The sequence below is a fragment of the Lepidochelys olivacea genome (assembly GCF_965140295.1).
Source record: "Lepidochelys olivacea isolate rLepOli2 genome assembly, chromosome: 3".
NCBI lineage: Eukaryota > Metazoa > Chordata > Testudines > Cheloniidae > Lepidochelys > Lepidochelys olivacea.
The window spans coordinates 48,396,069-48,420,119 of NC_140413.1; the positions used below are offsets into that span (position 1 = coordinate 48,396,069).

The window sequence follows — 24,051 nt, forward strand, 5'->3', positions numbered from 1 at the left end:
GATGTTCAGACATCTCTGGCTGGCCCTGTCCCCAGGATGTCCCCTTCTAGAGGTCAGAGTTGCCCAGGCCTGCTAGGTCCATGGTGTTCGCAGACCAGGGCCTCTCACAGGGCTCGGCTGTGGCACTGGTCAGTTCATTAATGATTTGCCAAAGGGAGGGCTAATCTTGCCCTATTATCACTAGGTATGCTAATTTATTGGCTAGTGCTACTGTAATTCGAATTGGTGTGGGTCTGAACTATCTGCTCCAGTTGCCTACTGGGATAGGGCTTTACATCTTCATGTACACAATGCAAGCCAATCGTCCTATCTGGGTTGATCATCTAGCCCGCTAAGCCAACCTGCATCACTGTTTCACTCTACTCTGAATCTACAAGCCCCAGTAACTCCTTCCACTGGACCCTTACTGGGAATGTCCACTTGGGGGGAATGCTTCTGTGTGCCCTCTCTCCTGCCATCCAAGCCTGTGCATATTTGCTCATCAATGCTCTTTCCTCATATGCTCCTTTTGCCCACAGGAGTAGTGGGTCACAGGAGTAGTATCCCAACTGCTCCTTCCTGGTGGGGAGTGGGTTTAAATTATGAGTGTCTCGACTCAAGGGCTCCAGCCCTGTTGTTTGTATCATCAAGCAGCTATCCAGGCAATACCTCCTCTCAGCCCTGTGTCTTGCATGGCCTTTCTCTCTCTATGCAGGTAGCTTGGGTCTCTGGATTGCATGTTTTCTGTAGTACCCAGGGTTCATCATCCCCTAGCAGACATCTGGCATTGTAAGTAGCCCTAGTTGGTGAGTGGGCAGGTGCCGTGTGGGTCCTATCTTTAGCAACCCATCAGGCATGAGAAAATTCTCCATGTTTGAGAATGACTACAGGCAATACCAGAGCACCCATTCCCAGCTCCTTAGTGGAAATATGGATACAAACTGCTGTGTTTGGACCAACTTTGCAACTTAGGCCCCAGAGCACTCCTCAGGGCAAAACCACTGCCAGCAATGCTTTTTAATCATTGCATCACCCTCTGGAGGCATGCCCATTTGGAGTACATCTCAGCTCTAAAGCACTGCTGATTTGTCTCTTCACTGATATCCGGGTAATCTAAAATAGCCTTCACCTGACTGTAGTCTCTAACTTGCTCTGGATCAAAGTTGCAGTAGGCCAGCTGCGCTTGGCCCAATGCTCTGGAGGCCACTGATGAGGTGATGAGGAACACCTCCAGATCATTCTTGGGGCCCATCTTAGCTACCTTCACCAGCACAGGTGGCAGGGCTCCCCCTGGTGGATTGGGCCTGCAGGGCATCCCTGTGCAGTGGCTGGGGGGTCTTAACAGTTGCAGAAAGTCCTTCTGGAGTTCTTGCTGCTGGGACACAATCTCCTTTGGCAGTTGCTGCTGCTGCACTGCTTGGCCTGTCGCTAGGCTGTCCACTGCTGCAACACCTGCTGCTGGAATTGCTGTTTCTGGTTGGGCTACTGTTGTTGCCATTCTGCCATCCACTTACACCAGTGCTCAGGGTCAATCTTGGCTGAAGCCCCCTTTGATCGTGGGGGTGTTGGTGCAGGGATCCCCTGCCTAGTGATTATAGTTCCAGTGGTGGCAATTCCACTTAGTGGATAGAGTTCCATTGGCAGCAGTCCTGCCAAATGGCAATAGTTCACTTCTCGGTAGTCCTGCCCAATGGCGATAGTATAGTTGGCAACAGTCCCACCCAATGGCAAGAGTTGTTGGGCAGCAGGCCCACCCAATGACAAGGGTTCAGAGGGAATAGGACAACCCAGGCCCACCCTACTCCACTGGGTTCCGACCCAGGGCCTTGGGAGGCTGACTCAGCTGTTAACCTGTTCCATAGGGTGTCCAGCCCCTCACCAGCTTCCCTGAGTCACTTCCTACTCCAGTCCGGGTCCCATCTGGCCACCGCCTGACTCCGGGGAACATCTGGGTGCCCTGCTTCCCAGTACTGAGTCTCTCCTGCTCACTGGCACAAAGCAGGATCCGCTCCAGTCCTCCCTGGGAGCTCCCAGGGTACGTCCTCCTCTCTGGCTGGTCAGCCCCAACCTGAGCTGCCTAGCTGGCTTTTAAACCCCGCTTCCAGTCCGAGCATGCTTACGGGTCCTCCTTAACCCCTTCCTGGCCAATGAGGGGTTTATACACCCCGTCACAAGCCCTCTCAAAGGACTGTTTCTGTCTCCAGGTCTTGTATCAGGTGTAAGGCTTCCTGCTCGCATTCTCCACAAATTGTAGTTGGCCGACCCTCAGCCTGGGCTCAGCCCTAGTCATGTTGAGTCTCTTACCCTGGGTTCCCTATGGGAGCCCCACTCCTACACAATCTCACTGTTCCCACAGGGAATTCAGCTCACTCCCAGGGTCTTTTTAGACTTCATCTATAGTTCACTTGCCTGGAGTAACTGGAGATGCTCCCCAAGTCCCATTCTAGATTGCTGGAGTGAAGTAGCCTCCAGGGCCACTTGCCCATATCAAGCTCATAGTATCAGTCTGCCCTAACTGAAGTGTGTGTGGGGAGGCAGAGGGTTGAAGGAAACGTTGGCCACTGCCTTGGGCTGGGCTCCCCTTGCTACTGGAGCTCACTAGTAGTCCCTAGCAGCCTTTCTGCTACTGGGCAAACTCCCACCATTCTCTTCCTTCTTGGGTTTTGTGGTGCAGCAGACTCAGTTCCTGAGTCGATGACCACCATTCACTAAATTTGGTAGATAGGTTATGACTTAAAGTCTGTCACCCTTCCCAGTATTCTTAAAGAACAGCTTTTTTTACTGGGCCTCATTTTCCTTCTATTCTGGACAGGAGTTGCAAAGAAAATTTTGTTACTCCAAGGATTCTGAGTTTTCCATAGAAATTGCTCCTTTCCCTGGCACAGGCTTTACAATTACGTAAGAGATTATCTATCATCCTTATGCTGTTTACTAGAAATAGATTACTATTTAATCCACAATGACCTGTTAAAATTCTGAATAGAACCACTCCGCTCTTCTTTTCAGGCCCTTGCATTATATCAGCATTTTCAACTATTGGGCATACTTCATGGAATTTTTCCCCTTCGTTGCATGTGCCTACAGTTCTTGCCATTTCTTCCTTAGCTCATTTTTGATTAAGTGTTTGAATTCTAGTTTGCTTAAGGTCAACCTGTTGATGCTTAATGGCATCGTTGCCTCTTTGTCTACAAATTAATTTCCAGCTATCCCAGAATGTGCATGGATCCATGCTATTCGTATGATCATATCCAATTGTACCAATTCGGCTGTTAGCAATAGTATTTCATTACGTATATAATTTCTGCTGTCAGACTCACCATTTTATAGTGCCTGCAATCCTGATAAGGAATCAGACTGAATGGCCACAGCAGCTGGCCACACATTTCAGGCCCAAGTTAGGGCCAGCAATATCCCTGTTAGCTCAGCCATGAAGTCAGAGATAAAGTTAGTTACTTGCTAATTTCTTGAGTCCAAATGTGGGCACACAGAAAGCTGTTCCCACTCAACCTGTTCCTTCCCCTTTGGAGCACGTTTGACAACAGTGTCCCCATTTATAGCAGATATATTGATTTGCTGTATTTTGTATTTATCATTTATCATTATATTTATCATTCTTCTCCTTTTGTTTATTTTATTATATAATTCCATGTCTGTCTCGGGGGGGGGAGGGGTTTCCAGTGATAGAGTATTTTCCTATAGCTATACATTTTGTCCTCTTTTAAGCCTTTCTTTTCATTGAAAAACTTTATCCATTTCTTTACATGAGGAACTTTGAGATTTTGTCCTGCCCAGTCTCCACTGAATTCCCAACAATCAGTATATATTAGCTTAGTGTTATCACCCTGCCCCGTCACAGGTGCATATGTCACAGTCATCAGCAAATAATGTGAAACCTATTCCTGCACTCATCTTCTTTGGAAGGTGATTGTTCATGATGTTAACAGAGGTTGGGCTAATGACACTCTCCTGTGAGTTCCATTTGTAATGGAATATACAGTGGAAAAGGTCTTCCCTATCCAGACTTGTACAGTTCTTTTGCTTAGGAAATCCCTTATCCATCTGTACATTCGTCCTGCAGTACCTGTGACTGCCACTTGATATAATTGTCCCTCTCTCCATAACACATCTTAAGCTTTTTCTATGTCCAGGAAGGTTACGATCATGTACTCTTCAGTTCTCAAGCTTTTTTGTGCTTTTGTCTCTAACCATACAATGTGGTCAGTCACACTCCGACCTCTTCAGAATCCACTTTGTGTTCTATCTTTGAGCCTACTAAGTGTGCTACTAATCTGGGGGTGGGCAAACTTTTTGGCCCAAGGGCCATATCTGGGTATGAAAATTGTATGGTGGGCCATGTATATTCATGAAATTGGGGTTGGGGTGCAGGATGGGGTGAGGGCTCTGGCTGGGGATGTGGGCATTCAGGGTGCAGGAGGGGGATCTGGGCTGGGGGTTGGGGTGTGTGTGTGGGGGGGGGTGACAGCTCCGGCTGGAGGTGCGGGCTTTGGGGTGGGGCTGAGGATGAAGGGTTTGGGGTGTAGGAAGGTGCTCCAGGCTGGGACCGAGGGGTTTGCAGGAGGGGGATCTGGACTGGGGTGCAGGAGGAGGTGAGGGCTCCAGTTAGGGGTGTGGGCTCTGGGGTGGGGCAGGAGTTTGGGGTGCAGGAGGATGCTCCTGGCTGGGATCAAGGGGTTCTAAGGGCAGGAGGGGGATCAGGGCTGGGGCAAAGGGTTGGGGCCTGAGAGGATCAGGGGTGCAGTCTCTGGGTGGCGCCTACCTCAAGCAGCTCCCACAAGCAGCAGCAATTCCCCTCTCCAGCTCCTACGTGGAGGCACAGCCAGGCGGCTCTGCGTGCTGCACCATCCACAGGCGCCACCCCTGCAGCTCCCATTGGCCACAGCTGTGGGTGTGGCGCTTGGATTGGGGCCAGCGTGTGGAGCCCCTTAGCTACCCTTACGTGTAGAAGCCAGAAGGGGGACATGCCGCTGCTTCTGGGAGCCGTGCCGAGTGCCTCCCAACCGCGCTCCCCGGCTGGAGCATGGCAAGCCCCAGATCCTGCTCCCCAGCAGGAGTTCGAGGGCTGGATAAAATCAGCTGGCAGGCTGGATGTGGCCCGCGGGCTGTAGTTTGCCCACCCCTGTACTAATCTCTCTCTCTCAACAGTTTTTTCCATAGTTTTACCAAAATGTGCTTTCAGGGCTGTATTGCTCAGACCTAGAGCGCATCTTGCCTGGTTTCCTCACTGGAACAATGACTGCATGTTTCCAGTCCCTAGGTAATTTTCCCTTTCCTCCATATGCTATTGTATTATTTTAGTATTAACCTCAGGGTTTTGTCACCTGGGTGTTTGCATATATCAAATATTATTTCATCCTGGTCTGGTGCAGTGCTTTTGCTTCTTATCATCACTTTTTGAAATTTCCTCATACCAAAGTGTTCATTTAAGATCCACATCCTCCTTCAACCTCTTCATCATCTCATAATTATCATTAAGGAATGTTCTTTTCCTTTCCCTAATTTCTATCCTCCGATCCTCAGCATAACTGACTTTTTGAAACATGACAGCCAGAATTTCTGTTTTTTCTTTGTTGGAGCTTATTACTCCATGGTCTTCCACTGCAACACTTGGCATTTGTTGCTCGTAGTCCTTATTCAGTTTATTTTCCTAAGTTTCTTGTATACTTCTGAAGTATTGATATCTTTATTTACTTTCCCACAGTATTTCCTCCAGCTTTCTCTTTTTTTGCCCTTTATATGTTGTGCAACAGCCTCATTTTTTTAATAGGTCATTAAGTCATTAAATTAAATCTGAAAATGAATAATTAATATAGTGTCATCTATGTTATTAATTCAATATCAAATTCAGTTTATTTTATGCGGCCCCTAAATACTGTTTTTCAATGCACTTGCGGAATGCGGTGTTGAAATTGTCTAATTACATTATAGAAGCTGCCTGGGAGAAACTGTAGGTTTTGAAGGTGGTTAAACAATATTCAGAGCTTTTAGCACCTGGGAAAGTGTAGGAGGTGGTTTTGCATTGTGGAATAGGAACATCTGGGGGATATTTGTGCTAAAATCCTCAGCAGCATAATTAGCAATAACACTGTCATTTCATTTACTCTTATTAGGTTTCAGCATTAATATATCGTTTTGATATGAATGGGGGAAGGATCTAAAAATTCTGAATCAGTGATAGATCTCATAGGACCCCAAAACTTTGAACCATTTTGCAAAAAGGCAGGCACATACCATAAACAGATGGTGCACGCACCATCTCCACCTACAGTTGCAAATGCTTCCCACTGCCAACAAATATCATTTCTGTCTTATTCTTGAATTGCAGTCAATTTGTTTCTATGCAGATCTCTATCTGAGCCCTGATCTAAACTACAAACTTATGTCAGTATAAATACAGAGCAATGTACTTATACTGACCTAACACCGCGTGTAGACAGTGCGTTGCGGATGGGAGGCCTTCTCCTGTTGACACAGTTACCACCTCTTGGGGAGGCAGAGTACCTATGCTGCTGGGAGAAGCTGTCCCATAGGTAGTCTCTTCACTGTGCACTAGTGCAGCTGTGCCACAGCAAGGCTGTAAGTGCAGATGAGCCCTCAGGTGCTAGAAAGGTAATGAAACTGTATAACCCAGGTTCGAGCAGAGGACACAGAACTGAGTTTCATATACTCAGCCCAAATGTCTCACACAGTCTTCCCTAGTACTCTGTAATTTTACGTATGAGGTAACTACAAAAGAGAAATATAAGTGACTTGATCAAGGGACAGTGCAAGGGCCTGGAACAGATATCATCTAGCTTCCAGGTTTTTTCTCAACCCACTAGAGCAGTTCATCTCCAAAGAATAAACAACTGTGGGTTTTTTAAACAATAAACTTAATAGTTTCTGCCATAAAAGGTGTATTCCAGTACATCAAATCATAATAGGACACAAAAGCACAAAATAGATCTTAGAATGTTGTTTGAAACTCTTAAGTGTGCAGAATATGTGTAGCTTAAATAATAAATACAATTTAATGCAGACTGAAGAAACTGATGCAATAATACAATGAAAACCCTGAACAGGTCTTTTCAGTGATGGATTTTAAGGTTTCAAAACCTGATGCTTTACCTTTGTAATTATGCATTTATTTTTTCTTCTGAAGTTGTTCCAAACCAGTTTTACAAAGCACAAAAAAGTTGCACGATTGGAGCCTTAATATTAGTATTAATTAATGTTTAACCATTTGTAAATATTATTATTTTTAATTATGTAATATACGTGGGTGGGTAGTATGAAGTGTTCTCTTTGCTGTTTAAAGAGATACTGTTCAAAAGCTACAATAGGATGTTATACAGTCCACTCCTAAAGAATGATGCCAATGGCAATCAAGGAAGAGGAAACGCCTGCAATTAGACTCTGTAGTCACTTTGCATCTGCAAAACAATTACCATCCATTGTGTGCTGAGAAAACATTAAACATAACAGTATGATCAAAACTGATGTGAGATTTTTGTATTCATGTTTGTGGCTTCTATTGCTGAAAGGCATTTATCATCCTCAGATGATTATTCACACCAATACACCCTGAAACAAAACAAACTTCAAGATGATAAGATTGCAAGCACATATCAGTGGTCTGAATGCATACTATTATCTTTTAAGAACATCAGAGTTAGAAAAAAAGAAAACAAAACCTTAAGAATCCAGGAAATGCAGAGTTAAAATTGCATCTCTCAACAAGGCTTTCCAATTATCTTCCATCTCCCCATCGCAGCAACATCCAGAGAAAATCAGAACATAATACTTTATCCATCCATAATGCATAGTTTCATTTTTGAGTGAGCACAAAAGCCTAATTGTTAGAAATCATTACTACAAAGTGGCAGAAAAGTAAAAGAAGTCTTTTGGAACTGAGTTTAACATCTCTATTTTTGTGGAGTCACAATTCAGGAGCACCTTGTCCCAGTCGCATCTAATTTTGTAGAAAATTTCTACCACGGCCCCTGATCTAACCTACCAATTTTGACACCAAAATATGATTTTCAATGTGGATTTTAGAGAGGATGATGTAAAATCAGGTTTATAATAGAAATTTAGAGCATAGAATCATAGAATATCAGGGTTGGAAGGGACTCGAGAAGGTCATCTAGTCCAACCCCCTGCTCGAAGCAGGACCAATTCCCAGTTAAATCATCCCAGCCAGGGCTTTGTCAAGCCTGACCTTAAAAACCTCTAAGGAAGGAGATTCTACCACCTCCCTAGGTAACGCATTCCAGTGTTTCACCACCCTCTTAGTGAAAAAGTTTTTCCTAATATCCAATCTAAACCTCCCCCACTGCAACTTGAGACCATTACTCCTCGTTCTGTCATCTGCTACCATTGAGAATAGTCTAGAGCCATCCTCTTTGGAACCCCCTTTCAGGTAGTTGAAAGCAGCTATCAAATCCCCCCTCATTCTTCTCTTCTGCAGACTAAACAATCCCAGCTCCCTCAGCCTCTCCTCATAAGTCATGTGTTCTAGACCCCTAATCATTTTTGTTGCCCTTCGCTGGACTCTCTCCAATTTATCCACATCCTTCTTGAAGTGTGGGGCCCAAAACTGGACACAGTACTCCAGATGAGGCCTCACCAATGTCGAATAGAGGGGAATGATCACGTCCCTCGATCTGCTCGCTATGCCCCTACTTATACATCCCAAAATGCCATTGGCCTTCTTGGCAACAAGGGCACACTGCTGACTCATATCCAGCTTCTCGTCCACTGTCACCCGTAGGTCCTTTTCTGCAGAACTGCTGCCTAGCCATTTGGTCCCTACTCTGTAGCTGTGCATTGGGTTCTTCCGTCCTAAGTGCAGGACCCTGCACTTATCCTTATTGAACCTCATCAGATTTCTTTTGGCCCAATCCTCCAATTTGTCTAGGTCCTTCTGTATCCTATCCCTCCCCTCCAGCGTATCTACCACTCCTCCCAGTTTAGTATCATCCGTAAATTTGCTGAGGGTGCAATCCACACCATCCTCCAGATCATTTATGAAGATATTGAACAAAACCGGCCCCAGGACTGACCCTTGGGGCACTCCACTTGATACCGGCTGCCAACTAGACATAGAGCCATTGATCACTACCCGTTGAGCCCGACAATCTAGCCAGCTTTCTACCCACCTTATAGTGCATTCATCCAGCCCATACTTCCTTAACTTGCTGACAAGAATACTGTGGGAGACCGTGTCAAAAGCTTTGCTAAAGTCAAGAAACAATACATCCACTGCTTTCCCTTCATCCACAGAACCAGTAATCCCATCATAAAAGGCGATTAGATTAGTCAGGCATGACCTTCCCTTGGTGAATCCATGCTGACTGTTCCTGATCACTTTCCTCTCATGCAAGTGCTTCAGGATTGATTCTTTGAGGACCTGCTCCATGATTTGTAGCATGGCTACACTTGCGAGTTAGAGCACATTGAAGCAGCCCTGGGCGCCCTAACTCACAATGCATCCACACTGGCAAGGCATGTAGAGTGCCTGGACTCCATGGCTGGAGTGCTCCTAGTAATCCACCTCGACGAGAGGCATAACGCTTGGTGCGCCTTGGCTGGAGCGCCGCAGCACCAGTGTGGACGCCCTGGTCTGTTAATGAACTCTGATCAGCCTCCAGAAGTGTCCCACAATGCCTGTTCTAGCCTCTCTGGTCATCACTTTGAACTCTACTGCCCTGCCCTCTGGTGACCAACTGTCAGACCCACCGTTTAAATTCTCTGGGAATTTTGAAAATCCCCTTCCTATTTGCTCAGCAAGGTGTGGAATGCTCTCAGTAAATCTTTCCAGGTGACCATGCCTCCACGCACCACGCGATCCCCAGTATGGAGCAGTGGCGAGGTGCTGGACCTCATCAGTGTTTGGGGGGAGGAAGCTGTCCAGTCCCATCTGCGTTCCAGCCATAGGAATTACAATACCTTCGGGCAGATATCAAGAGACATGATGGAAAGGGGCCATGACCGGGACGCACTGCAGTGCAGGATTAAAGTGAAGGAGCTGCGGAATGCCTACCGCAAAGCCCGCGAGGCAAACTGCCACTCCAGTGCTGTCCCCACGACCTGCCATTTCTACAAAGAGCTGGATGCAATCCCCACCTCCACTCAGAGGACCACCATAGACACTTCAAAGCCCAGTTCAACAAGGCACGAGGAGGAGGAAGAAAGCGGGAGCGAGGGTGCTGAGGAGCAGGAAGACACCCCGGCATCCCTAGATGCATGCAGCCAGGAGCTGTTCTCAAGCCAGGAGGAAGGTAGCTCGTCGCAGCGGCCGGTGCTTGGAGAAGGACAAATACCAGAGGAGGTGCCTGGTAAGTGGCTTTTATTTTGGGAAGGAAGTTATTCGGTGTGGGCTCTTAGGGCAAGGAGGGTTAGGGCTGCATGCATGCCTAGATGTGGAATAGGGTGTTGATGTGCTCTCTCACATCATGGTAATCGGCCTCAGTGATCTCTTAAAAGGTCTCATGCAGAAGCTGTGCAATGTGCTTCTGCAGGTTCCTTGGGAGCACTATTGTACTCCTTGTCCCAGTCAGGATAACACGTCCACACCACTGTGCCGTGGGGGGCAGGAGGACCATTGCTGCACACAGGCAAGCTGCATATGGGCCAGGGCGGAAGACGCATTGTAGTAGAAGACTCTCCCTTGGTTCCCAGGTCACCCTCAGCAGTGAGATATCTTCCAGGACAAACTCCTGTGGAAAATGTGGGGACAGTGCTCAGTATAGGGGCCTGCTGAAGCTGTTGGCTCTTCCCCAAGGCACAGAACCCCAGAGGACAGTACAGCTGTGAAACAATCAGTCACGCTTGGCCCTGTGCTTACTCACCATTTTGGGGCTCCTGTGGGTTATGTGCTCTCACTTTGGTAATGGCAATTTCTGCTATTGTGTACACTGTGCTTGTCTTTAAGTATGGGTGAATCATTGCTCTGTCTGGTGTGAACAATCTGCCTCTGTTAAGTGTTGCATTTTGCCTTTACAGCTGCAACCTTGAGATCTCAGCTGTCTGTGTTATCGGCCAAAAGACTCCAAAGAATTAGGAAGAGGCCATGTAGAAGCAAAGAGGACACGCTGCATGAATGAAAATCAAAAAGCGCAGGAGTGGAGGGAGAGTGAAAGGAGGTTCTGCAAGCAGAATGCGGAGCGCCAGCACCAAAGCATGGAGCGGCTGCTAAGCATTGTGGAGTGCCAAGCGGACTCGATCCAGGCACTCGTAGCCATGCAGGCTACCGCGCCCACCCCCTCCCCTGCAGCCCTTGTCCCAAAACTCTTTCCCTTGTGCCCCCATGTCACCTCCAACCCACTTTCCCCAACATCCAGGTTCTACACCATCAGCTGCCTCCAACACCTGTAGCTTCACCACCCAGCCCTGAAAACTACGACCCTTACCCACTGCACTCAACCCCTATCACCATGCAGTATAGCCATCCTGAAGTGCAGCACTCATTGCACAGCACTCCAGACGGGAAGGCTGAATATGAGAACAGGACATATGCAAATCTGTGATTGAACCGTTCCCCAACCCACCCCCTTGCCTTCTCTGTTTCCCAAGCAGTTGTGTTTCTTTTCAATAAATGAATTTTCTTTTAAATAAATGGCTTTTTTAGCTTTGAAAACATGCTTTATTACTGCATTAAGTAAAAGATACCTTAGCCCAGGAAAGCAACAGGCACTGCAAGTCAGTGTAGCAAACACAGATTCCTACTAACATTGGAACCACTGCACTTCACTCCTATGCAGGGCACCAAACATTAGTGGTGGCTTTCAGGCTCAAATTGCTCCCTCAAGGCATCCCTAATCCTTGCAGCCCCACGCTGGACCCTCTAATAGCCCTGCTCTCTGGCTGTTCAAATTCAGCCTCCAGGTGTTGAACCTCCGAGTTCCATGCCTGAGTGAATCTTTCACCCTTCCCTTCACAAATGTTATGGAGAGTACAGCATGCGGATGTTGTCATTGGCCAGGTCCAGCTTCCCATACAGAGAGTGCCAGCGGCCTTTTAAATGGCCAAAAGCACAATCCACAGTCATTCTGCACTGACTCAGCCTGTTGTTGAACCGCTCCTTGCTGCTGTCAAGGCTCCCTATGTAGGGTTTCATAAGCCATGGCATTAAAGGGTCAGCAGGGTCTCGAAGGAGCACAATGAGCATTTCGACTTCCCCTAGGGTGATCTGGTTTGGGAAGAAAATCCCGGCTTGCAGCTTCCTGAACAGGCCAGTGTTCCGAAAGATGCATTCATCATGCACCTTTCCGGGCCAGCCTGCGTTAATGTCAGTGAAATGCCCACGGTGATCCACAAGCACCTGGAGAACCATGGAGAAATATCCCTTCTGATTAAGATACTCGGAGGCTAGGTGGGCTGGCACCAGCATTGGAATATGCGTCCCATCTATCGCCCCTCTGCAGATAGGGAAACCCATTTGTGCAAAGCCATCCACAATGTCATGCACGTTACCCGGAGTCACAGTTCTTCTGAGCAGGATGCGATTAATGGCCCTGCAAACTTGCATCAACACGATTCCAACGGTCGACTTTCCCACTCCAAACTGGTTAGCGACTGATCAGTAGCTGTCTGGAGTTGCCAGCTTCCTGATTGCAATAGCCACCCGTTTCTCTACCATCAGGGCAGCTCTCAGTCCTGTGTTCTTGCACCGCAGAGTGGGGGCGAGCTCCTCACACAGTCCCATGAAAGTGGCTTTTCTCATCCGAAAGTTCTGCAGCCACTGCTCATCATCCCAGACTTGCATGACGATGTGATTCCCACCGCTCAGTGCTTGTTTCCTAAGCCCAAAAGCGGTGTTCCACGGTGGTGAGCATGTCTGTGAATGCCACAAGCAATCTCGTGTCATATGTGTTACGCGAGTCGACATCATCATCGGACTCCTCACTGTCAGTTTGTATCTTAAGGAGTAACTCAACTGCCAAACATGATGCCCTGGTGAGACCCATCAGCGTACTCCTCAGCACTTCGGGCTCCATTCCCGCCGAACGAAAGGGAAGACAGAGCACACAGTACAAAAAAACGTTGAAAGATGGTGCCAAATGTGGACAGAAGCACAGGGATTGTTCGGATGTGAACCGAGGCATCACGGGGCATTGGGACAGGACCCACAATGCCCCGCACCCCCCACCCCCTTCCCATTCTGGTGGTGTTGCTTGTGGGAAGAGGTGCTCTGTGGGATAGCTGCCCATAATGCACCGCTCCCAATGCCGCTGCAAGTGTCGCAAACGTGGCCACGCCAGTGCACTTGCAGCTGACAGTGTGAACACACTACAGCGCTTTCCCTGCTGTGCTCTCCGAGGGCTGGTTTAACTCATAGCGCTCTACATCTGCAAGTGTAGCCATGCCCTAAGGCTATGTCTATACTGCCCCCACGGTTCAGACTATGGGGGTGTGAATAGTAGGATGCACCAAAGTGCTGTGCTGTAACACCCCTGTGTGGATGCTGTGGATGTGAACTAAAAGGTTCCTAGTTCAGAGTCTACATTAATGCAAATTAGAAACCATTTAGTTCACATCCGTAGCATCCACCTGGGGGAATTACAGTACAGCTCTTTGGTGAGTGCTGATATTCGCACCCCTACAGACTGATCTGCAGGACAGTGTACACAGCCAAAGTTGCAACCTGAACTATAACATAATCAGCAGTTTTAAAATGGCAAATCATTACATTGGGATAGGGTAACCAGATAGCAAGTGTGAAAAATCGGGACAGGGAATGCGGGGTAATAGGTGCCTATATAAGAAAAAGCCCCAAATATCGGGACGGTCTCTATAAAATCAGGACATCTGATCACCCTACATTGGGATGTGATATCAAAGCTGTGCAACTCAGATGAAACACTGCTCTACAACTTACAGAAATGTAACTGAGGTCAAAATGCACCCAGCTCTCTCTTTTGAAGACTGAAGTACCTATGGCAGAACAAAGTAATGATGGAAGCGCAAGGTCATGTCCTGCAGAGCATACTGCAGCCTTAATTCCCTAAATAGTATTAGCTTCAAGGTGATGGAACTTTGGGCCAGACAGCCTGGCCCTATTTCAGCATCTTAGGTCACACACAGTTAATTCTAGTTGAAAATTTTAGTACATTTTCAGTAAATACATGATCATAACCAGAAGGAAAACTGATAAAGACAGCAATGGAAACTAAGGAACCAGTTTAATTCCTGAGGACAAAACATATTCTTTTGTACTTCCTCTCTGTTATTCACAGGTGTGGGATCAACTAAGGCTATTATGCATGAAAGACAATATGGATCAGATTCTGATTTCACTTCCACCACTGTAAATGAGGAGTAAATCCACTAAAGTCTGATTGTCCCACCACAAGATATAGATAACTCCACTGATCTCAAAGGGAGTTATTTGTACCTTGCATTAGTAGAGTAGGGCCCAGTGCTCTGGAGTCAATAGTTACTCCAGATGCATTACTCATAGAATTGAGATCAGAAGCCAACCTCCAAGCTGTATAACATATTTATTATTATTTCATTATATTTTGTGGCTTTGATATCCCACCCATGGAATGCTTATACTGGAAGGAGCCATAAATGATAGTGAAATCAAAATGTGACTTTTTGTTCTTCTTCTTTTTTATTTAAAAAAAATAATCACAGAGCAATATCTAGAAACTGCCACAGTCCTTGCCTAGTAAAGTCCACAGTCATGTGCACGTTTAAAAAAAAAAAAAAAAGTATCTTCAAAAAACTAAAACTGCCCAGGAATAGGAGATGAGATAATGTGGGGCAATGTATAAAGCAGGCAGAATGGCAGAGAAATAGTTAGAGTAGCAATAAATGAACTCCAGGGTGGAGAGGAAAGAGCAGCTGGAGAGGAAGTCAGGGACAAGCAACAAGGAAAGAGGTTGCAGACACTGGCGGAGCAGCAGGAAAACAAAAGTCTTGGAGCAAACAGAGTGTCAGGAGAGGAGACTTTGAGTGTCGAGTCATTAGTTGTGAAAAACAATACAACCTAAGAAAACTGACGTAACGAGTCTCTCAGTAAGTACATGGAGGTCTTCGTGGCTGATCCAATTGGCCCACTAAAGTCAAGAAGAGTCTTTGGATTAAGCACTTGGGGCCAGATTTTCAAAAGGTATTCAGGAACCTAAAGATTCAGATAGGTGCCAACTTTTACAACAACTTAATAAGATTGCAATATATGAATAAATTAAAGACAAGTCAGCTGTATACTAACACACTGAGCACTTCCATAAATTTCTTGACATCAAACAATGTGTTTAAAAAACTCCATACACTTTTTTCCTCACGTAATATCTACAAATTTTTTTCTTGAATTCACACATAAAAACAAAACCACAGGGTATCTGAATAAAGATGTGCATGCATAGCTCATGGTTCTACAGGCACCACAACCAGGTACGCCTTGCTGTCAGGATCCCTACCATAATCACTATACTCCTTTGGGTGTGAGCTTTGCTTTAGGCTATGATCCTTAAACACGTACATAACTCTGCTATTCTGAGCAGCCTCACTGATGCCCAGTGGGGCTCTTCACATCAGTAAATTTCTGCACATGCTTAAGAGTTTGGAGGATCACTGCCTGCACTGTTATTTGTGTAGCATCCTTAGTATAGTATTTGGTCTTGTAATTATCCTGTTATGATAAATGTTAGCATGCATTTTTGTGTTGTTTCAATGCTTTTAGATTTCAAATGAGCCTGGTGCCTGCTTGATTAGGTTTATGTGAGTCAGCCATCTTGTAAGCACTTCCCATTGCCTGTAGAAGCCAAGAGATCCATCTCTGGGGAAGTGTTTGGTGATGTAGACGAAACTATGATTTGAGAGACCTGCACATCCAGCTGGCCCCATAGCACAGTAGCCATGAAATCTCTTCATTACCTATACTATCTTGGATCCATGCCAACAAAGAAGCAAATCTCAACTTTTTAAAGTGTTTTAAATCATAGGATGGGGTTGTACCAACATTACAAGTGTAGGTAAGATTCACAAAACCCCTTGTAATTGAAAAAACAAAGATTTTAAAACACTAACAAAGTAGCCAGGAAAAAGACCTCCCTAGGAGAAGTAAATCCACAGCAACAGCCAGGCTTTTTCATCTTCTTGCATGATCTTAATTCCCTCAGAAAACTTAGGTACCTACATTTTTAAAACTTGTCTATCACAGACCATATTCTCAGGAGATGTAAATTATCATAGCTCAGTTGACTTCCAAGGAGCTATACCAGTTTACACTACCTGAGAATAAGGTCCCACTTCTCTTCAAGATTTCTACATTCTGTCCAAAACCTCACTGAAGGCTCACTTCAACAAAATGTATGTTTGCTTTCCATGGCCTAAAGCCTACATAAGATAATACTGCCACCTTTAGGGAATGTCTCCACAAGGTAATACTGATGCCATTAAGGGTCACACTGGACACAAAAGTTATTGTTTATCTTACACCATAACAGAAGCACGTTAACCAACCTCCAGCACAATGTTGTAATATATCTGGAGCTAGATTCACAAAGGGACTTAGGAATTGTGACACTGAGTATCACAACACCTAACTTTTATGTGCCTAGAAAACCAGTGAGCTTCACAAAGCCTGAATTAGGTGCTCAGACTCCCTATGCTACAAGCGGAGACAGGCACCCAAGACTGGGATTCACAAAAGCCAGCATGCTGTGCAAGGAATCACCTAACCTGGCCCATGGGGGATGTAGAGGAGAGGGGTGTTCCCTAAGCCCTGCCCAACTCAGGGAGTTCGGTGTCTATATCCAGGAATGAGGGAGGTGCCTATCTCTGCCTGGGAGTTTCAGCTATGAAACCTCTCCTGGATTCAGGCATTTGTTGCAAGAGGCCAGGGGAAGAGGACATTCCTTATAACTGTTAGCCCAGTGTTTAGGGTACTTACCCAAGATGCAGGAGACTCATGTTCAATTCCTCTTCTGTCTAATGAGAAGGCATTTAAATAGGGGTCTCCCACCTCTCAGGTGAGTGTCCTAACTACTGAGTTGTGGGATATTCTGATGTGGGGCTCCCTCAATCTTTCCTGTTGAAGGCATTTCACTTTTGATAAATAATTAGAGGGTCACTAGAACTAGGGGACTGGATCCTGGGTCTCCCACATCCTGGGCGAGTACGCTTACCACCAAACTATAGAGTCATTCTTTCCCCCTTACTCCAACTGATTTGTGTGAAGGTAGGCATGTTCTGAGAACACCTAGTAGATCAAGCCCTGCCGGTGAGTTAGGTGAACGAACGCCTCTCTTCCCCCGTGGTTGGATGGGAGATAGGTGTCTGGACACGTATAGTGAGGGAGTGGTGAGCATGCTCAGAGGAAGAACCATAGGCACCTAGAGAACTTTTATCCTGAAAACTTAAGGCACTGAGTGAGATTAGGTGCCTACAGCATTCAGCGGAAGCTGAGCAGGGGTTTTGTGAATACCAGCGTCACCTAAATCTGGGATTTAAATGCCTAACATGGCAGTTAGGCACCTAAGTCCATTTGTGAATCTGAGCACTGCAGGCATCAGTGTTTGATTTACATTTATTTATCTTCATTATTTATCTTGAAGAAGGAATAAACAATATATGTGTGGACCTTGCAGAGGCTCTAATCCTGCAAATACTTGAACATTCTTAATTTTACACATAGAAGCAGTCCTACTGCCTTCAACGGGACTTCTCGCAGTCGCAAAATTAAGCATATTCATAAGTGCTTCGGATCAAAGCCTAAACTGGAAGGTGCTAAGATTACTAACAAGTGAATTTGTGTGGGGGGGTGGAGGGTGAGAAAACCTGGATTTGTGCTGGAAATGGCCCACCTGATGATCACTTTAGATAAGCTATTACCAGCAGGACAGTGGGGTGGGAGTAGGTATTGTTTCATATTCTCTGTGTATATATAAAGCCTGCTGCAGTTTCCACGATATGCATCTCAGGAAGTGAGCTGTAGCTCACGAAAGCTTATGCTCTAATAAATTGGTTAGTCTCTAAGGTGCCACAAGTACTCCTTTTCTTTTTGCGAATACAGACTAACACGGCTGTTACTCTGAAAGAAGAGAGAAGTAATCCAAGTGCACCTAAAGAGATTAGATCGAGGGCAGGAAACAGCAAAAACAAGATTTGACTAGGAAAAATGAAAGCTAATACATCTGGGTGAAAATAATGCACAACACTGGTTTTCAACAAAAACAAGAAACCTGGAATGCAATAATAGTGCAAGACTCCTATCGGGGATAGTGGACAGTAATGCACCTGAGCATGTACTGAAATATGACAGCAAAACAGGCCAATCCAATTTAGGGCTGAATACGCAGATATATCATGGAACAAGGAGGAATTAATAAATCACATAATATCAGGGTTGGAAGGGACCTCAGGAGGTCATCTAGTCCAACCCCCTGCTCAAAGCAGGACCGATCCCCAATTAAATCATCCCAGCCAGGGCTTTGTCAAGCCTGATCTTAAAAACCTCTCAGGAAGGAGATTCCACCACCTCCCTACGTAATGCATTCCAGTGTTTCACCACCCCCTAGTGAAAAAGTTTTTCCTAATAGCCAACCTAAACCTCCTCCACTGCAACTTGAGACCATTACTCCTCGTTCTGTCATCTGCGACCACTGAGAACAGTCTAGATCCATCCTCTTTGGAACCCCCTTTCAGGTCATTGAAAGCAGCTATCAAATCCCCCCTCATTCTTCTCTTCCGCAGACTAAACAATCCCAGTTCCCTCAGCCTCTCCTCATAACTCATGTGTTCCAGTCCCCTAATCATTTTTGTTGCCCTCTGCTGGACATTTTCCAATTTTTTCACATCCTTCTTGTAGTGTGGGGCCCAAAAATGGACACACTACTCCAGATGAGGCCTCACCAATGTCGAATAGAGGGGAATGATCACGTCCCTTGATCTCCTGGCAATGCCCCTATTTATACATCCCAAAATGCCATTGGCCTTCTTGGCAACAAGGGCACACTATTGACTCATATCCAGCTTCTCGTCTACTGTAACCCCTAGGTCCTTTTCTGCAGAACAGCTACCTAGCCATTCGGTCCCTAGTCTGTAGCGGTGCATGGGATTCTTCCATCCTAAGTGCGGGACTCTGCATTTGTCCTTGTTGAACCTCATCAGATTTCTTTTGGCCCAATCCTCTAATTTGTCTAGGGCCCTGTGTATCATATCCCTACCCTCCAGTGTATCTACCTCTCCTCCCAGTTTAGTGTCATCTGCAAACTTGCTGAGGGTGCAATCCACGCCATCCTCCAGATTATTAATGAAGATACTGAACAAAACCGGCCCCAGGACCGACCCTTGGGGCACTCCACTTGATACCGGCTGCCAACTAGACATAGAGCCATTGATCACTACCCCTTGAGCCCAACAATCTAGCCAGCTTTCTATCCACCTTATTGTCCATTCATCCAGCCCATACTTCTTTAACTTGCTGGCAAGAATACTGTGGGAGACCATGTCAAAAGCTTTGCTAAAGTCAAGGAACAACACGTCCACTGCTTTCCCCTCATCCACAGAGCCGGTTATCTCGTCACAGAAGGCAATTAGATTAGTCTGGCATGACTTGCCCTTGGTGAATCCATGCTAACTGTTCCTGATCACTTTCCTCTCCTCTAAGTGCTTCAGAATTGATTCCTGGAGGACCTGCTGCATGATTTTTCCAGGGACTGAGGTGAGGCTGACTGGCCTGTAGTTCCCAGGATCCTCCTCCTTTCCTTTTTTAAAGATGGGCACTACATTAGCCTTTTTCCAGTCGTCTGGGACCTCCCCCGATCACCATGAGTTTTCAAAGATAATGGCCAATGGCTCTGCAATCACATCCGCCAACTCCTTTAGCACTCTTGGATGCAGCGCATCCAGCCCCATGGACTTGTGCTCGTCCAGCTTTTCTAAATAGTCCCGAACCACTTCTTTCTCCACAGAGGGCTGGTCACCTCCTCCCCATGCTGTGCTGCCCAGTGCAGTAGTCTGGGAGCTGACCTTGTTCCTGAAGACAGAGGCAAAAAAAGCATTGAGTACATATGCTTTTTCCACATCCTCTGTCACTAGGTTGCCTCCTTCATTCAGGAAGGGGCCCACGTTTTCCTTGACTTTCTTCTTGTTGCGAACATACTGACGAAACCCTTCTTGTTACTCTTAACATCTCTTGCTAGCTGCAACTCCAGGTGTGATTTGGCCTTCCTGATTTCACTCCTGCATGCCCGAGCAATACTTTTATGCTCTTTCCTGGTCATTTGTCCAATCTTCCACTTCTCGTAAGCTTCTTTTTTGTGTTTAAGATCAGCAAGGATTTCACTGTGAAGCCAAGCTGGTCGCCTGCCATATTTACTATTCTTTCTACACATCGGGATGGTTTGTTCTGGTAACCTCAATCAGGTTTCTTTAAAATACAGCCAGCTCTCCTAGATTCCTTTCCCCCTCATGTTATTCTCCCAGGGGATCCTGCCCATCAGTTCCCTGATGGAGTCAAAGTCTGCTTTTCTGAAGTCCAGAGTTGTATTCTGCTGCTCTCCTTTCTTCCCTGTGTCAGGATCCTGAACTCTACCATTTCATGGTCATGGCCTCCCAGGTTCCCATCCACTTTTGTTTCCCCTACTAATTCTTCCTGGTTTGTGAGCAGCAGGTCAAGAAGAGCTCTGCCCCTAACTGGTTCCTCCAGCACTTGCACCAGGAAATTGTCCCCTACACTTTCCAAAAACTTCCTGGATTGTGTGTGCACCGCTGTATTGCTCTCCCAGCAGATATCAGGGTGATTGAAGTCTCCCATAAGAACCAGGGCCTGCAATCTAGTAACTTCTGTCAGATGCCAGAAGAAAGCCTCGTCTACCTCATCCCCCTGGTCCGGTGGTTTATAGAAGACTCCCACCATGACATCACCCTTGTTGCTCACGCTTCTAAACTTAATCCAGAGACACTCAGGTTTTTCTGCAGTTTCATACCGGAGCTCTGAGCAGTCAGACTGCTCTCTTACATACAATGCAGCTCCCTGACCTTTTCTGCCCTGGTAATCTTTTTCTATAAAGTTCTACGGTGGTTTCTTTCTATTTGGTTCTGGCGTGACCACACTTGAAATGCTGTGCACATACCAAAGCACCTCATTGACAGAAATATATTGACAAAGTAGAAGAAGTTAAGAGAAAAGCAATAAAAATGATCAGAGGGCTGGAGGAAACCATTTTTGAGGAGAGATTAAAACAGTAAATATATATAAGATGTCCAAGTGATGACTAGGGGGAAGAGGGGGGACATGACAAGAGTCTACAAATATTTATAGTGTGTAAACACGAAGAAGGCAGAAAAATTATTTAAGGGCAGTACAAGTAAGTATAACTAGGAGCGACAACATAAAAATTACAGAAAGAAAACTGGAGGCTGAAGATCAAGAAAACTCCTGGCAGTATTACTGTATATTAGAATGTGGAATGAGAAATGGTAGAGAAGAGAGAGAAGTGGTAGTAAGCATCAGTATTTGAGACATAAAAACTAAACTGAACAAAGTATTAGAAAACGTACTGTAGGGAACAAGCCTGAACTGACGGGGAAATGCATGATAGGATGGCATAACAAGCCTTTCCATCTCCATAAGTAATTTTTGGGATTCCATAAAACACCACAAAGCTGCAATGCAATGTCATGGCATCAACCCTATTCATAATGTCATTTGGAACTTATTAACAATTTCATCATAATTTAAGATGAAAGAGAAAAAGCTGATTTTGTCAGTTAAATTTTCCTTGTAGCATGCAGTTTAATAGAGTTAAAGGGCTAATTTATGTTTATATCATGTGTTCTTACTGAAAACATGGAACCGGACACCGTTCAAAGACACAGCACTAGCTATAGGGTACAAAAATAATATCAAATTAATCCTATAACCATAACAGCACCTAGGGAAATATTCTCTAAAGTTGGGATTTACAGTATTAATGTCATAATGGCTGGTTTTACAGAATATTGCACAGACCCACTAAAATAAGATAGATGGCAAAGACACATGGTAAGATTACCCTCCGTCTGGTTTTTTGTCTTGTTGTATCCCTTTGTCTGGTTCCCAGGTCTCCATGGTGTGTTGCTGGTTTTGCATAGAAAACTCTTTCTTGCAATATGAACTTGCTGCTCATGCAAGTTCACATTGCTAGTCCAAAAACAATGAGGAGTACTTGTGGCACCTTATAGACTAACAAATTTATTTGGGCACTGACTCATCCAGCACCTCTGGTGCTCTGCTCTCCATGCAGACAATCAGAGGTAGTCAATCAATAGCCCCAGAAATGTAGGAGCACCATAGTTAAGTGCTCCTTCAGCACAAGCATACCATGCGGGTTAGAAGGAGGTAAAGAATGATGCAGCAGAAAGGGGAATCTGGAAAAGGGAGAAAAGTTGAGTGGGGGCAGATGAAAGGGGAAAGAGAGGGAGGGAAGGAAGGAAGGGCTGAGAACAAGGGGGGAAAGGACTAAAAGAGGACAGAGCAGGGGAAGAGAAGAGAATGGTAGAGCTGGCAAATGGGAAAGGACTGTAAATCAAGGGAGACCAATTGACAAAGGGAATATGGCATAGGAGAGTGAGAACAAGCTGGTGTTCGGAGCAAACAAGGACTCGGGTAAATAGAAAGTAGAGAAAAAGGAATACAGGACAGTGGAGAAGAGAAGTACTAAAATGGTATGAAAAGGGAGAATAAATAAGAGGATAAGAGAAACAAGTGGGGATAAGAGAGTTAACTGGGGGAAGGTAAAAGGGAGAGGATAGGAGGGACTAAGAGATCTGCTAGAAGATCTCACACTGATTATCGTGCTTAAAAACGATTAAGAACATAAGAATATAAGAATGGCCCTATTGGGTCAGACCAAAGGTCCATCTAGCCCAGTATCCTGTTTTCCGACAGTGGCCAGTGCCAGGTGCCCCAGAGGGAATGAACAGAACAGGTAATCATCAAGTGATCCATCCCCTGTTGCTCATTCCCAGCTTCTGGCAAACAGAGGCTAGGGATACCATTCCTGCCCATTTCGGCTCTGTGTTAGAAATATATAGCTTATTCTAGGGGATGCAGTTTAGTAAGAGGAACAAGGACAGGGGCTTTATTAGGGCTTGTCTACACACCAAAGTTGTACTGCTTTAACAATACCAGTCTAGTTAAAGAAGTACAGTCCCCCTACTGTGGATGCAGGTCATATTCATATAAAGGTGCTTACACCAGTACAGCTCATTCCCATACAGGAAGGGAAATAAGCTGTATCTGTATAAAGAACCTTTATACTGGTCTATCATGTCCACACTAGGAGTTGTGCCTGCATAAGTATTCCAGTAAAAAATCACTCCTAACCAAAATAGTTATACTGGTACAAAAAAGTGTGTAGGCCAGGCCTTGGAGTGAAGAAAGGTGGGGCTTGATCCAAATTTTGCATAACAGAAAAGTGGCAACCGTAGCATAGAGCTGAAGAGACCTCTAAATTGTCTTTGTACAAATGTAAATGGTGTTGAGACCAAACAAAATTTCAGCACAGTACCTAGAATCTTTGACAGGTCTAATCCTGCGAGGCATTTCATCAGAATATATGTCATGTGTCAAAAAATACATGCAAAAATTATGTTAGGATGATTTCAGTACTTAATTTTTGACTAAGAGTCAAAATTCTAAATAAAAACCTTCACAGCTGGGTTAAAACAATCAGTTAAGCATTGACATTAAAAACACTAACAAATTTATATATGTAGTTGTTGGTCATGAGATTTGGGGGTTTTCTGAAGTGATAAACAGAGTAATGCCCATACACATCTCACAAAATAAAAATATATTCCATGCTTCAATCTGACATGTGTGTCATTATACTACAAAAGTAGAATACTCACAGGTTTTCGAGTTGGTGTGACTTGAACAGAATGGTAAAATTCTGGCTGAACTCTGCTGTTTTTCTTGATTTTTCTTTTCCTTATGGAAGTTTCTTGTTCACTCAAGTGATGTACTTCCGCTAGAGGCTGAGTTTCTTCAAGGCGAGGTGCTACACGTCTTCTAGCATGACGAGGACTTGGTCTAAAACCCTATGACATAGAAAAGGCAATAGCAATGTTTGA

General features: G+C 45.3%; 1 protein-coding gene across 1 annotated transcript in view; it reads right to left on the minus strand.

Moving 5' to 3' along the window:
- DST (dystonin) overlaps positions 1 to 24,051 on the minus strand; it is a 473,375-nt gene that overhangs the window by 429,291 nt on the left and 20,033 nt on the right. Inside the window, exon 3 of the mRNA XM_084622757.1 lies at positions 23,830 to 24,018. Within this exon, the coding sequence (XP_084478883.1) occupies positions 23,830 to 24,018 (189 nt within the window). The remainder of the gene's footprint in view (positions 1 to 23,829; positions 24,019 to 24,051) is intronic.